This window comes from Aspergillus heteromorphus (genome assembly GCF_003184545.1).
Source record: "Aspergillus heteromorphus CBS 117.55 chromosome Unknown BO70scaffold_10, whole genome shotgun sequence".
Taxonomy (NCBI): Eukaryota; Fungi; Ascomycota; class Eurotiomycetes; order Eurotiales; family Aspergillaceae; genus Aspergillus; species Aspergillus heteromorphus.
The window spans coordinates 74968-89625 of NW_020290415.1; the positions used below are offsets into that span (position 1 = coordinate 74968).

The 14658-nt window shown below is 60.2% G+C and overlaps 5 protein-coding genes across 5 annotated transcripts; 1 reads left to right on the forward strand and 4 right to left on the reverse strand.

The window, feature by feature from the left end:
• Nucleotides 1-548: 548 nt before the first annotated feature.
• Nucleotides 549-2423, reverse strand: BO70DRAFT_352205 (homeobox and C2H2 transcription factor; the record flags this gene model as incomplete). The annotated part of the gene is made up of 2 exons (XM_025541784.1): nt 549-2160; nt 2320-2423. The coding sequence occupies 2 exons, from the start codon at nt 2421-2423 to the stop codon at nt 549-551; spliced, it is 1716 nt and encodes a 571-aa protein (XP_025399779.1).
• A 239-nt stretch (nt 2424-2662) lies between these two features.
• Nucleotides 2663-4533, reverse strand: BO70DRAFT_428656 (tryptophan synthase beta subunit-like PLP-dependent enzyme; the record flags this gene model as incomplete). The annotated part of the gene is made up of 3 exons (XM_025548000.1): nt 2663-2904; nt 3013-3224; nt 3269-4533. 3 exons carry the CDS (start codon nt 4531-4533, stop codon nt 2663-2665), a joined length of 1719 nt encoding a protein of 572 aa, XP_025399780.1.
• Nucleotides 4534-4960: 427 nt separating this feature from the next.
• BO70DRAFT_290810 (M20 family metallo-hydrolase) lies at nt 4961-6519 on the forward strand (the record flags this gene model as incomplete). The annotated part of the gene is made up of 4 exons (XM_025539376.1): nt 4961-5130; nt 5199-5516; nt 5571-6398; nt 6447-6519. The coding sequence occupies 4 exons, from the start codon at nt 4961-4963 to the stop codon at nt 6517-6519; spliced, it is 1389 nt and encodes a 462-aa protein (XP_025399781.1).
• On the reverse strand, nt 6447-7829 carry BO70DRAFT_403461 (NAD-dependent epimerase/dehydratase family protein; the record flags this gene model as incomplete). Its single annotated transcript, XM_025547040.1, has 4 exons — nt 6447-6730; nt 6780-7063; nt 7115-7303; nt 7362-7829. 4 exons carry the CDS (start codon nt 7827-7829, stop codon nt 6616-6618), a joined length of 1056 nt encoding a protein of 351 aa, XP_025399782.1. The 3' UTR covers nt 6447-6615.
• A 383-nt stretch (nt 7830-8212) lies between these two features.
• BO70DRAFT_290530 (putative NF-X1 finger and helicase domain protein) lies at nt 8213-13969 on the reverse strand (the record flags this gene model as incomplete). Its single annotated transcript, XM_025539356.1, has 1 exon — nt 8213-13969. A coding segment is annotated over one exon (5757 nt), but the record flags the coding sequence as incomplete, so codon positions are not given.
• Between the last annotated feature and the right edge of the window lie 689 nt (nt 13970-14658).

The following is a 14658-nucleotide window of genomic DNA, read 5'->3' on the forward strand; positions in this document are numbered from 1 at the left end:
TATCTAGAGTGTCTATTCTTCTATGCCTGGAGGTGGTCAGGGGCTACGCGAGGCCTTACTGCCTTGGTGTAGCGCATAGCCAGAGAAATCGAGAGCACAGGCACGCCGCAGTTGGATATACACTACGTCTGCCATTGCCCTGCTCTATGAGTCAGAAAGCCCCACACTGGTAGAGAGCTAGATGATCCACTCGCGCGATTGGAAGGCCGATGAGCCTACAACCCCTGCGAGCTCTCGGCTCTTACGGGGAACGGTTAGATGGCTGTATCGGAGAGTCGAGTCACCGTTGCACCGCGATCATCGCATCAGAATGCGCCACGCCGGTCGAACCCTCGATCCGGGAGATGGGCCGGAGGACGACGAGGGTAGCGTGACGCGACCTCTATGTACCCCCCGGGAGAGGAATCTCCTGGGATGTGAAGATGATGATCCCACAGAAAAGGCTCATCGGGAGGGAGGAAACGCTTATAGCCCAAGGCCAGAGGAGCCTCCCAGATTGTATTCACCTGCCCGTGATGGCTGACACGTCTGATCGTAAGGATCAAGGATCACGAGGTGGCCGGGGAATACGCAGACCGATCGCGCGGCAGCGTCGCATCCCGCAACATGGCCTGGTGCACCGCGTCCAGCCCCCAGTCGCCCGACCACTCCGCCATGCGTCGACCGGTTTTGAAGTGCTGCACCAGATGGTCGGCACGTTCGGACCACGTCGTCATCCGCTGCCCGCAGAAACCACACCGGCTGAGGACCTGACTGACGACGACGCGACAAGGCTCGATCCGACCCGCGGGCGCCTTGGTGCAGTGGTGGAACTTGCGGAGGTGCTGGATCAGGTGGTCCTTGCGACGGAAGCTCCGCTCGGGTTGGGGTCGGTCGGCACAGACGTCGAACTCGTGCGTGTCCATATGCGCCCGCGGTGCTGGACAGGCGCTGCAGAAGTCACAGGGCGAGTCCGCGGAATCGAGCGGACTGGGATCAATGTTGCAGATCCACGACTCCAACGACAGGTGCACACTCTTCTCATGCCGGGACCAGTCATGCTTCTTCTTGAACGAATCCGCGCAGAACGTGCACTGGTAGGGGTGGCCGGTCACGGACCGACGCCGGGGGCGTCTCCGCGGGGGCTGCGAGGCGCGTTGCCCGTCGGACAGGGGGAACGGCAGACCGTCCTCGGATTGATGGCTCCAAGCCGACGCAAAGCTCTCAGAGGAGCCCTGGGACTGCCCGCTGTCCATGCTCGAGATCGAGGACGCAAGGTCGTCGGCACTCGGGCTAGCGGTCAGATAGGCGCCCGGACGCGCCCACGCGGGATCTGTCCCGGCCGTGGCGAGGGCTTCCTGGATGACAGACTGCGACACGGGTTCCTGGTCGGGCGGCGATCGCTGCCAGCGCTCCATCGGGGTCAGGGTGGCGGACCGGGGGACGGGCATGGGCGAGCCACTGCGGACGATCTGGCCCGACCGCGAGGACCGGCGGGCCATCTTCTGCCGCCGTCGCGCATTGGCAAACCAGGTGGTAATCTGTCTCTCGGTGAGACCGGTCTGCTGGGCAAAGGCGGCCTTCTGGTCGTCGGTGGGATACGGGTCATGCTGGTTCCGATACAGCCAGTCTCGCAACACCTTGGCGCCCTTCCGGGAGAACCGCGGTTTTTGCGGGGGATCTTCCTCGACGTGTCCCGGGGGATGTTCCAGTCCCCCCACCGGGTTATGATTCCTTCGCCCAGGGGCATCCGACTGCACATGGCTTGTGGCCCCCCGTGGGTCTTCCGTGAGCTCGGCGACGCCGTGCAGATGGCCGAAGACGGGGAAGACGGTCTCGAAGCCGGCGGGGTGGCGCTTCTCGCCGCGGGACAGGCTGCACTCGCGGAAGAGGGCGACGCAGCTGGAGCAGGAGGTGACGGGGTTCGGGTTGGCCGGGGTGGTGCGGATGATGAGACACTGCAGGCGCTGGGTCTGGCAGTGCCGGCAGGGCACGGGGGGTCGATAGGCGCCGTCCAGCCATCGCGAGACATTGACGAAATCCTCGGTCGGGGCGGGCGGGACGGCGGAGGGGTCGGTGGGACGCGGCGCGGTCGGAAGTTCGGCAGCGAAGAGATCGGACGATAGCCAGTCTTCGAGCCGGAGGGGATCTGACGAGGCAGGGGCTGAAGACTCTGGGGAGCTGGTGGGACGAAGCCATTCGGAGGAAGAGGAGGAGGGGGGGGGTTCTGCCACGAGGAGGGGCAGGACAGCCAGTCAACCCAGTCGTCGTAGGAGGCCAGCGGAGGGTCATCGGGGAGGGAGCCCGCCATGGCGAGGGCGGTCCAAGAGAGACAATGACATGAAGCAGATGGGGAAAGACTTGCGCAGGAGGGTGGAGTGTCGAGAAAGAGAGAGAGGATAAAAAAGGAAAAGGAAAAGGAAGAGGAAGCGGGAGAGGGTCATTGTGGGCCTGAGGCACAGCCGGGGGGGGGAAGGCGGTCTGTGGGTTTGTTCTGCAGTACCACACCGCCTATCCTCTGTTTACCGCCCTCTACGGAGTACTCTTCTCTTCTCTTCTCTTCTATTTCTCTTCTCTTCAACCTCTTCAACCTCTTGCTTCGACACACTAGCATTGCGGTCATCCCCATTTATACAGGCACTACAACTATGATACCTTGTTCAACTCTGTCCGACTGACCACCTCACGGGCAGAATTGCCGGATGAGCCGCCCCAGAACGCCCGTCACCGCGCGGATGTTGTCGACCGTGACCCATTCCTCCTTCGCGTGCAAGCCACCCCCCGACGGCCCGAAGACGATGCTGGGGATCCCCGCCGCCGTCAGCAGCGCCGCATCGCACCAGAACGGGACGCTGGCGCATGCCCCATCACGTCCGTGCCCAAGGCCACGAGCTGCTGGATTAGAGGGTGTTCGGGGGCCCGTCCCTGCACGGTCAGCTCCACCCACACGAAGCCCTTGTGCGCGTGGGCGATGGCCAGGTTGGTCGGCTCCAGCACCACCCCGCCATCCGCGCGCCATCCCGCCGCAATCACATCCGTCGTCCCCCTGGGAGCTGTCTTCCTCGTCCGCCACCGCCGCCACCAGCACGTCCCCCGACAGAGGCGTCCTCTGGGCCACCAGCAGCGCCGACAGCCCCGCCGCCAGTCCCGCCTTCATGTCGAGGGCGCCGCGGCCAAATACCACCTCTTCGCCGTCCTTCATCCCTTGATGGCCCGATAGTGCGTCCCCTTCGTAGGTGGTCAGGCTGACGGTACAACGCGGTGGTGCTCGATGCCGCGGTGCGCGAACCAGGCGGATAGGTAGTTCACGATGGCCGTTTCCCCCGCCCCCTCGGACTGAGACAGGGTGGGATTCGACGAGTTGATGCGGGTGAGCACTTGGGTCAGTTCCACCGGATCATCCGGGGAGACATCCACCGGCACCGCGTAGGGACGGGGCCCTTCGGTGCTGAGGAGCAGGATGACCGAGTCCGGCGCGAAAAACCTCTCCGTATCGTGCTCGGCCTTCAGACGGCGGATGGCCGCGAGACTGGCCGCCCCACAGGGTCCCGAGTCCACGGACTGGGCGGCCAGCTGCTGCACCGCGCAGTGACTCTCCCAGTCGGACACGGTAACACTCGCGTCGACCAGCTGGTGCAGCTGCGGCCAGGCGGTGGTCGACACGGTGCCACAGTTCATCCCCGCCATGATGCTGGGGCTGGTGGCCACCGAGGTGGGCACCCCCCGTCGCAGGCTGGTGGTCAGAGTCGCGGCGGTATCGGGCTCGACTGTCACGACGGCGGCCGGGGATTCACGCGATTTGGAGGAGGCCGCCACCGCGTGGGCAAAGGAACCCACCCCGACGGGGGCCACGACGAGGGTGCTCTGCAGGCCCACGGCGTGAAGCTGGGCGTCCGCCTCGCGCAGCAGGGTGGAATAGCCCTCGACGATCCATCCCGGGATCTCCTCGTAGCCCGCAAATGCCGTATCTTGGATTAGAATGTTTGGCGCCCCCTCCGGGGCCGCCGGGGCCGCTGTCGCTGCCGTCGCCGCGGTCTGCACGGCCCGATCGTAGTCCCCGTCGACCACCTCGAGGTCGGCGCCTTCCGACCGGATCATCTGCCGGGTGTACTCGTGCATCGTGTGCGGCACGTAGATGCGACACCGCAGCCCCATCTGCTGGGCGACACGCGCCACGGCGCGCCCGTGATTACCCTCCGTGGCGGCGATCAGAGTCAGGGCAGCGCCTGCCGCAGCCCCTGTCCGGATGCCATTGACCAGGGCCACCAGAGGCGTGTCTGAGGGCTGCCCCAGAGCCGTGGTCACGGCGCGGTAGATGGCCCACGAGGCCCCCAGCACCTTGAACGCGGGCAGTCCGAATCGGTCGCTCTCCTGCTTGACATACACGGCGCGGACGCCCAGCTCGTGGGCGATGGTGGGCAGCGCCACCAGGGGGCTGGCCGCATACCCGGGGAAGCTCTCGTGGAAGGCCTGCACCGACGCCGACGCCGACGGCACCCCCGAGGCGGTGGTCGGGGCGGGATTGAGATAGATGGGTCTGCGCTGGGAGGGCATCGTGGTATGGGTTGGATCACGAACTTCTGTCGGTCTCTCTCTGCCTCCTGCGGATGAGCGACGGGGCTTCGCCACTTTTTAGTCCCCTCCCCTCAGACTAGACTGACTGACTCTCTCGCAGGCCTGATGCGCCCTCCGCCGACAACTTCGGGCGAATCTTCCCCCGAGCAGCATCTGACACGGTGGAGCAACGGGGTCCTCTCTGCGACTGGTCGTGGAGCTCTCAACGAAGTGCAAGATGTCGCGTAATGATGAAGGTCCGCTGGGATTGAGGGCTTCGGTGGGTGGATGTCGCCGGAGGGCGTCGAGGCCAGTCATCTCGTCACCTCATCACACAACCACCGACCCCCAAACTCATCCCGTATCTCCCAAGCGAATTTGAATATTCCCTGTAAACCTTCGGAGCACTCATCGTAAGCGATTGATTATGCTGGGATCAACCATCTCCCGCCAGCTCTCGACTCCCGTGCGGCGGTGGGCGTCCACAGCCACAGCATCCTCACCCTCATCTGCATCCGGCCTCCGAATCAATTCGGATCGCCTGCTAGAGACTCTACATCGCACCTGCCGATGGGGCGCCGCCCATCGCTATGGCGAGTAAGTACCTTGTCCCTGGGGAGCCCCGGCTGGAAATGGCCCCCCTCTGACCAAATCTTTCTCGACAGCGATCCGACGGAGACGGGCATGGCGCGTCTGTGCCTGACCGACGACGATGCCAAAGTACGGCGCTGGCTCATCCAGGAGGCGGAGAAGCTGGGATGCACGACCACGATCGATCAGATGGGGAACCTGTTCGCCCGGCAGCCTGGCTCCTTTCGGTCGCCGGCACCCATGATAGCCATGGGAAGTCACCTCGACACCCAGCCTCGGGGCGGGCGCTACGACGGCATCCTGGGCGTGGTCGCCGGCCTTGAGGTCCTGCGCACGATGCAGGAACGTGGCTTCCGCACGCTCTACGATATCGGGCTGGTGAACTGGACCAAGTGAGTGTTTCCGGTGGCCCGAAGCGGGGACAGATCACTGACCATGGTGCTCAGTGAGGAGGGCGCCCGGTTCCCCAAGTCGATGTGCTCGTCGGGAGTCTGGGCTGGAGCGACCCCCATTGAGGAGGCCTGGGGACTAACCGACATCTTCAATCCCACCGTTACCCTCCGATCCGAACTCGAGCGGCATGGCTTCCTCGGCTCGGTCGCCTGTTCGAGTGATCCCGCCATGGGATACCCACTGGGCGCACACTTCGAGTTGCACATCGAGCAGGGTCCCATTCTGGAGGAAGCCCGCAAGTCGATCGGTGTCGTGTGCGGGGCCCAGGGATACCGGTGGCTCACCATCACAGTGACGGGTCGCGATGCCCATACGGGCACGACGCCACTCGCCGCGCGCCGGGATCCTGTGCTGGCAGCGTCTAAGATGATCGTCGCCTCCAACGCGGTGGCAAAGAAGTACAGTGCACTCGCCTCCACCGGGGTGATGAAACTGCCGCGTACCTCGTCGACCAACACCGTGGCCTCGGAGGTGACCTTCACGCTGGACATCCGGCATCTGCAGGATCGCGTCGTGCGTGCGGTGCAGGACGAATGCCTGGAGACGTTTGCGGCCATCGCCCGCGAGGATGGCCGGGGCGTCTCGCTGGACTGGACGCTAGACACCGACTCCGCGGCGGTGGAGTTTGATGCGCACTGTATCGCGGCGGTCCAGGACGCGGCCACACACCTGGTGGGCGCAGAGCAGTGGATGAAGTTGACTAGCGGAGCAGGCCACGACAGCGTCCACACCAGCCAGCACTGCCCGACGGCCATGATCTTTGTGCCTTGCAAGGAGGGGGTGAGCCATCACCCGCAGGAGTATTGCAGTCCCGCGGACTGGTAAGTGTTCTCTCAGCTAAATGGAATATCGAGGCTGACTGAATCTAGTACCCTAGGTGCCCAAACCCTGCTCGAGTCTGTGGTCAATTACGACCGGAGGAGAGCAGAAATGGAACAGTGAAGGCTATGTATACAGCCTTGCTCTCTAGGAGCGAGTTGGATTGTCATACGTGCAATTCCGACGTTTTCTATACTAAAAGTTACATATGGCCATGAATCACAGGTTCCCCAGAATCAAGTCCACTTCCTCCGCGGCAGCAGCCAGAATATGCTCCGGGCCATACTGGGGCTCCCACCCAATCTGCCGCCCATGGTGTGCTTCCAGTGTACACCTGTCATCGTCAGCTTGTGTCTTATCCCTCCGGGCACAGTAGAACTTACTTTCCACCAATCTCGAGGGGAACGAAGTCCTTCGGACGCTCAATTACCTCGCCAATCCGCTCCAAATCCGCCTCGCTCGCGTCCCGTATCGCAGCGTCCTCCACGACGCCCCGTGCGGCGAGCCGTTGACCCATGGCGTCGTAGAGAGCCTCCCATGCCACACTCCCCGAGGCTGCGAGATAGTACCCTTGCTTTCCGGAATCAAGTTTGTCTCCGCGTAGCACCCTCCGGAGGAGCTCCAGGTACAAGCTGGCGGTATCTTGAACATGACAGACCGGCCAGGTCTGGGGAATATTAGACACCCGTAACCCAGTCAGAAACGGTTGAAAACATACCGGACGATCCGAGTCCACTCGATAGATGTGTTTCGTCCCGACGGCGGCTTTGACGATCGCTTGCGTCTGGATGGAGATGCGATTCCCGAATCCCTCGCCGGGGCCGTAGACGATGCAGGGGATGAAGATATAGCTGCGCACGCCGTGGGTCTCGGCAGCCTCGATGACGGTACGATTGACCCCCGACGCCTGTGAGTGAGATTCTTAGCGAGTGCCTTCGCGGAGACTAGAGCTAGGAGCTACTCACGCGTCCCAGCCACGGATGGGCGGCCTTCGGACAACTCAGGAGGTCATACAGGCTCGGATCGGCATCGGACAGGGGGATATCGGTCGGGTGGCCCGCATGCCCGCTGAAGGCCTTCGCACCGGTGGTATGCAGGAAATGCACCTCCCGACCGGTGGTCTGCTGGACCTGTGCCAGGGCTCGGATCATGGTCGGCTGGTACCGAGCGTTGCCGGCGGCGATCAGGAAGTAGATGATGGAGATGCCATGGGCAACGATGGCGCGGGTAACGGCCTCGTCGTCCTCGAGATCGAGGATCAGGGGCTCCGCACCGTATTGCCGCACGGCTTGGGCCTGCCCTTCCGTCCGGACGAGGGCATAGAGTGTCGCATACGGGGGCAGCTGGGCGGCCGACCAGCGGGCGAGCAGTGTGCCTCCCAGATAGCCCGATGCCCCGGTGAGGAGGATGTTGTGTAGGTTCGAGGTGGCCATGGTGCTGCTCTCGTACAGGACTTCGAGAATCCGGCGCTTCCGACACGCTGAAGAGACTGGAAGTGTGGATGCAAGATGAAGATGGAATATATCCTGGAGACATCCCCCGGGCGGATTTCTAAGCACCAACTGGTCTGAGTAATCGCCAGGTCCTATTCCCGGTTAGCTCTGGTTATCTCCGGTCTGCCAGGCACTAAAGAACAATCTCAACATCCTCGCCCATTCCATTACCAATCGAAGCTAAGAAGAGGGGGGCCGAGCTACGGTTAGCCTACAGTGCACGGGTGGCAACCTGAAACTGCATTTCACCAGATTACATGGCATATGAAGTATCGTTTCGTCATCCTCCTCCTCCCCTTCACATGTTCTGTCACTGATCCGGGTTACCATCGCAGAGCGAGATGTTCCAGTCCGCGCTCCAAATCATCCGCACGCGTCACACCCTCGACGGTGACATGTCCCTGTCCACCAACTGGCGCGCCGCACTCGGGACATGTCGACTCCTGCACCGCTCCGCCGCACTCGCCGATTGTGAAGGGATGGCCGTTGGCGCAGTAGTACCAATGTCCAGTGCCCAGGAACTCACGGGCCATGGCAGCGACAACGGCCATCCGTTCTTCGTTGGAGACTACCGTGTAGAAAGTTGAGCCCTTCAGCATGGCCTCCGCCCCGTCAACCTCCTTCAATAGCCCGTTGGTCTGGCCCGGATACTGGTGACACAAGTCTCGAGCCGAAGCAACAGCAGATTGCCCATCAACCCGACAGTTCTCGGCCTCCGCTCCCCGGGCATACGGTCGCTGTAGTGCACAGAGTTGCGCCAGGAAAATGTAGCCTTCGACCTGGTGAAGAACCCGTTTCAAATCCGTGGCGATGCCGATGAAGGCCCTGCACTCCTCTCGGTTGGCCTGCAGGTTCACAATCAGTGTGAACTTGGAAGCACTGGTCTTGGACTTCATGTACAGAGAGATGAAGTCACTGAGCAGAGCATTGTCCAACCGGATTAGCAGGGCCGTGGCAAGAAGGATTCCCTTGGTCTGCAAGACACTTTCGCTGAATTCAAACTTTCCGCGGCCCTCCTTGAGTTGTTGTGCGCGCTCCACTAGGGCTTGGACGCGACTGAAAGGTTGCTCTTCGATTTTGACTCGGTCGTAATATCTCACCATCTGATCTCGCAATTTGATCAGTTCTCGCCAGCGGATCGGGCTAGTCCTCTTCATCACGCCAGCTAGGAGCGTGATCTGCTTCTCACGAGAATTTTCAATGCGGAACGTAGAGTTCTGTCCAACTACCAGACAGTACGGAATTGCTTCGACTTTTCGCATCTCAGACAACCGCTTGGAAAGCTCCTGAGCCATGGGCACATACTCGCTGTTGATGTAGACAATGAACTTCTTCGTGGCCTCGTCCAAGAGTGCCCGACGGACCAGACGGCCATATCGGGAGACATCCCTCAGCGAGCCTCGACAAGTGCCACATCGCTTGACATCCGTGGCGAATGGCTCTGACGATAATGCGATCGCGGCCGGCCTGCCCTCTGCATCGAGCTCGTAGTGCCTCTTCATATCCATCTGGCCGTCCATGCTTTCCATGGTAAGGAAATGACCGCAGCGAGGAAAGATGCACGGGTTCTTGTCCAGGTCGATTTCCCGATAGGCCTGTGACAGAATGTAATCGACCACATGTTCCTGAACTTCCGGCGTGGCACAGAGTTGGCAAAATATCTTGGTGGGACAGATCTCTCCACACACGGAGGGGCAGCGATGCCCGCACTCCAGGACTTTCTCGCAGCGTCGAGAGCAGGGAACATTGTCACACGGCGCTGCACATGGCAAGGTACACTGACTGTGGGGGCAGCATGACAGACATTTATCCTCAGCACAGGGGGCACAAGGTTCGCAGCATTTCTTGGGGCATATGGAGTGGCCGCATTGGACATTGCATGGGGCACCACATGGAGGGCATTGCTCCGAGGGATGACAGACTTTGCTACAGATGTGGGTGCATGTCGAATAGTTCCGTCCGCAGGGTTGTCGGCATGGACCGTGACTGAACATGATGACCTCGCTATTCTCGTCGCGGATGCAGCAGCTGCAACACAGGCCCTTGCAGATATGACCACAAGGACGATTCTTTCCACAAGGAGTCTTGCATTTGAACGTGGAACGACTAACATCGACGTGGCAGGGAACCGTGACCAAATGGTTGCACCCTGGCACTGTCTTCGCCACAGGAACCGGGCACAAAACGACCGAGGGATCTTGGGCTTGCCAGCAGAGAAGCCGTTCGGCGGCATGTCCACACTTCAGTGTTCGACCAGCCTCGAAGACCTTCACTTGGCACCGTTGGGGACATGGATCGCCGCAGAGCTTGGGGCATATATGCTTGCATCCCTTCTGCGGTCTCGGGCATAACTCCTGACAATAAACGGCATCATGCAACAGTGTAGAATGGCATTTTTGCTTGCATGCATGGCCGCAGCGCAAGCGATTGACGCAGCGCTTGTTGCAGCCTCCTTCCGGCGAGTACTGTGCGAAGTGATCGGGCTGTGAGACCCAGATCGGTAGGCCAAGATGACGCGGGCATTGGAGCTCGAGTCGGGCCCCGAAGTTGTCGTTCTCCTTCAAAATGTCAACCACCTGCCGCCACATCGCCACGTCGCCCGCCGTGGCTGAATTGCCGATGATATACATGCCATGTTTAGCGCGTGATAGAAGGACATTGATTCGATTAGACGTCCGGAGAAACCCGCACCGCCGTTGGGTATTACTCCTCACCAGGGAGATCACCACCACCTTGGCCTCCTCGCCTTGAAAATTGTCGATAGTCGCCGCGCGGACGGTCTGAAGGGCATCAGTCTTTGCGATGGGCGTTTTCTCTTTGTCAGCGTCGTTCTCCAGCCCCGCATTTGCCAGGTCGTCCTGGTCTTTGTCTCCGACCACAATGGTGACAGATTGGCTGAGCCGTTGTCGAAGTCGGTGGAGCTGTCCCAGGTAGGGCGTCAGGACGGCAATATCACCGTCCTTATACGATCCCTGGCGAAGCAGATGGGTCACCAGGGCCGTGGTCATCTCAACCTCGAATCCGTTCCAATGAGACGTTCCCAGGGCGTCCGCGTCCGACACGTTACCTTCGCCGTGCTGATGATCCAGCCAAAACAGCCTCCGGCGCATCCCACAGACCTCGGGGTAGTCCTGGACAGACGGTGCGTCCTCTAGGCGAGGATATAATGTGTCTTTGATCAGGCGAGCGATCGAGGGGTGCATTCGACGCTGGGTTTCCAGGGTGCTGAATGGAACTTGCACACTGGACTCATCGTTGGGGTCGACCAGGCGCTCGAACAGTGACTTGTCCAGGGAGTACTGCTCTCCTCCTCGATGATTCTCGCGCGAGAGGTCATAATCCTGAATCTGTGGGCGAAGCTGCATGTGATCACCGATGAGGATGGCATGCTCCACTGAGGGCAGGAGGGCCGTCAGAATGTGAGCTTCCAACACCTCACCAGCTTCCTCGCATAGCAGGACCTTTGATCGTAGCCGTTTCAACATCTTCAGGTTCCGGGCGAGACCCGATGTGGTGACTCCGATGACCTGTGCTTCGCAAAGACACCGTAGATCTAGCTCATTGCGGACATTATCATATCGCTTCTTTGTCTTCTGCTGGTCTGCGACGATGCTTTGCACCTCGTCGTGCAACTTGGCTCGATTTGTCTCCAGCCAATGCTGGTAGATCCGCTGCCGCTCGCCAGCCGTCATGTGCTCTAGTTGGGTCTCAAAAAGCGTCTCGATGGGCCGGGGGTCGGCTTTGGATTTGCGACCGGCCTTGACCCAGGATTGAAATACGTTTCGCTTGGCCTTCTGCGCGGGTATGTATGTCCCGTCGTCCCCATCATCGCCAAACAGCTGGGCATAATGCTGTATATGGTAGCTGCGGAGGAACCATTGCAGGTTTGCATCCAATCCTTCGGTCTGCAACCTCAGGTTATCAAACTGGTCCTGACAGTCTTTCAGATCGCTCGAGAGTTCCCACAGCGAGTGCTTCTCGGCCTTGGTTCTGGAGGGCGCGTTCACCAACTTGCGCAGGCTGTATCCTTCAACCAGCTCCGATTTGCAACGAGATCCAATCCGGACAATCTGGTTGGTGACATTCTGTTTCAGCAGGTCTTCCAACAGCTGGTCGAGGGCGTGGTTAGTGTAGCACACACAGATGATGGGTCCGAGATCCGCCTTTTCTTTGGCCCCATTTGCCAACAGCACTTTGATGAGGGCAACCCCCGTAAAGCTTTTCCCGGTGCCCGGTGGCCCTTGGATCAGACCGATACTACGTTGCAGAGTGTGCACCATCGCCATGGCCTGGGCATTATCCAAGGTTGAATGGGCCTGAAGCGTCTTGATATCCAGTGCCTGGCCCGGTTGAAACTGCAGGTATTTCTGGTCGTTCATCAAGCAGCTCAGGTCGAAGCTGAAGCCGGGCTTGACTGCATACGCGGGGGGCGGCACATCAACCACTGGGTTTGCATCGGATGGGCTCACTGGCGCCAAGAAGGCTGAGAACGGGATATTATCGCTTCGCGACATGTGTTGGAGGGCCCTCAACGTTGGAGCAAACGCCGGGAGGATGATGCCAGGGAACTCGACCAAGGTCACGGGGGGGAATGTGACGCGTGGCCGATACCGGTCCAAGATATATTGCACCTCCTCGTCGCTGGGTTCGATTAGCTCACAGGCAACGGTAGCGATGTCTTTATTTTTGCAGAGGGACGGCAGGTCCTTGGGGCGTTCTTCGCCAGGCTTCAACCGCGGTGGGTCGGCCGCCGTACAGAAGAGAACATCGCCACTTGGATCGACGAGGCACACGAGGGCACCCCCCTGCAGTCGCTTGGACAGTTGCCACCATTCCTCCCGCTGTCGCTCATTCATCCGCTGCACCTGTGGCGGTTGGCGAAACTGCGCGACAAACTGCAGCCCGGTGTGCCGACTGAAGGCGAGGTTGGCCACCGTCACGTTGGGGTAGGTATACGTGCGGACTTGATTGCTTTTCCCCTCCCGGTCGCTCGCTGGTCTCAGCATGGCGTGGATCGCGTCTCGAAGCTGGCCGACAGTGTCCTCTCGCAAGAGTCGGAAATTTCGGTCGAGCAGACCTGGGACCCCCGCGATGTGCCATTGCTCCGGATCCTTCACGGGGAGATACTCTGCATGCGGGGACAGGATCTCCTGGGAGGTTGGCAGGATCCGAATGTCGCAGATGTTCGCCGAGTCGTTGTCGTGACGCCCGCCCGGGGGGTTACGATTGATGTTGAACAATGCCGGGGCTCTGTCCAGGCGGTCGGTGGCCTTTCCGGGTGCTGAAATGGTGGTCGGGAGGGCATCGCCGATCTTGAGTCGACGCATGATCCGTTCCAGATGCAACTGGACATTGTACAGGGTGGACTGCGCCTGGGACTCCTGGCACTCCACCACCAGGGCCTTGAACGCCTCCGCTATCGGGACCAGAGCCTCGTTGGCAAACGCCGTCGAGTTCAGCTCGATGATCTGCCAGAAGACCAACAGTGTGGTTTCCAGATGGCCGACGGTGGACCCCGCGCCTTGTTCCATTTCTTTGTGAGCGTCGAGGACGCCGGCGAGGAATCCGAGCAGGGTGATCGCTCGCGTTCCGGAGAGCCCATACAGGAAGGTATAGATGGTGCCCACGGCCTGCTCGAGGATGAGGGAGGCCAGCGCTTCCGGGTGGGTGATGATGCTCAAGAACGGCTGGACGCGATCGGCGAAGACGCTCAGCTTCAGGGGCGCGGGCCAGGCATCCCGAAGGCCCTCGATCAGTTCGTGGACTCGCTTCAAGCCTCCCTCGGTGGACAGGGCGCGGATGACCTCCTGAAAGACGCCGACGTCGTGATCGAGGAGCCGGCGTGCCTCTCGGAAAAAGGGACCCAGCTGGCTCCCCAGAGGGCCGACGCGCTGAGGCTTTGCGGGAACGTGGCGTTTCCAGTCGCGGAAGTCGACCTCGTCCACCGACAACGCGGGCTTGGTCCCCGGCACGCGAGTCGCCTGTTCGTTCTGGTTGTTCTTGGGGGCATTGACGTGGTGAGAGAAGCGGCAGTTTTGACAGCGGCACTTGCCATGGCGGGCAAAGTCCCGGCAGATCCTGTGGGAGCTCTTTTGTCAGCACGTGTGTGTCGTGATGAGGGAGAGAGGAAAGTCTCGATCACGAACCGTTGGCCGATCATGGTGGCGTCAGGCTGATCGACTGTCTGCTGGGTCGACACGAGGACCAGGCTGGCCGGAAGGGGGAGGTGGGAGAGCGAGCAGCTTTCTGGTTGGAGTGTTGAGACGAGGGTATAGTAGTAGTAGTCTGGTGAAGAAGGCGAGGAGTCGAGGGATGTCACGTCGTTGTAACTTAAGAGGTGAGGGGAGAAGGAAGAAGAAGCAGAGGAGGGAAAGAGGAAGAGAGAGACGACCGGCGAGACGGTGGCAGCGTACTACTAGTACTCACTACTGGAGGACTTCACGCTGACCAGCAGCAGTGCAAGTGAAGAAAGAGCATCAGTGAATGGGAGTTATCCTTTATCAACAACTATATCCTAATCCTGATCCTACTCACTATCACTACTAACTATCACTACTAACAACTACTACTAACAACTACTACTAACAACTACTACTAACAACTACTACTAACAACTACTACTAACAACTGACTACTACTACTACTACTACTACTACTACTACTATACTACTACTACTACTACTACTACTACTACTACTACTACTACTACTACTACTACTACTACTACTACTACTACTACTACTACTACTACTACTACTACTACTACTAC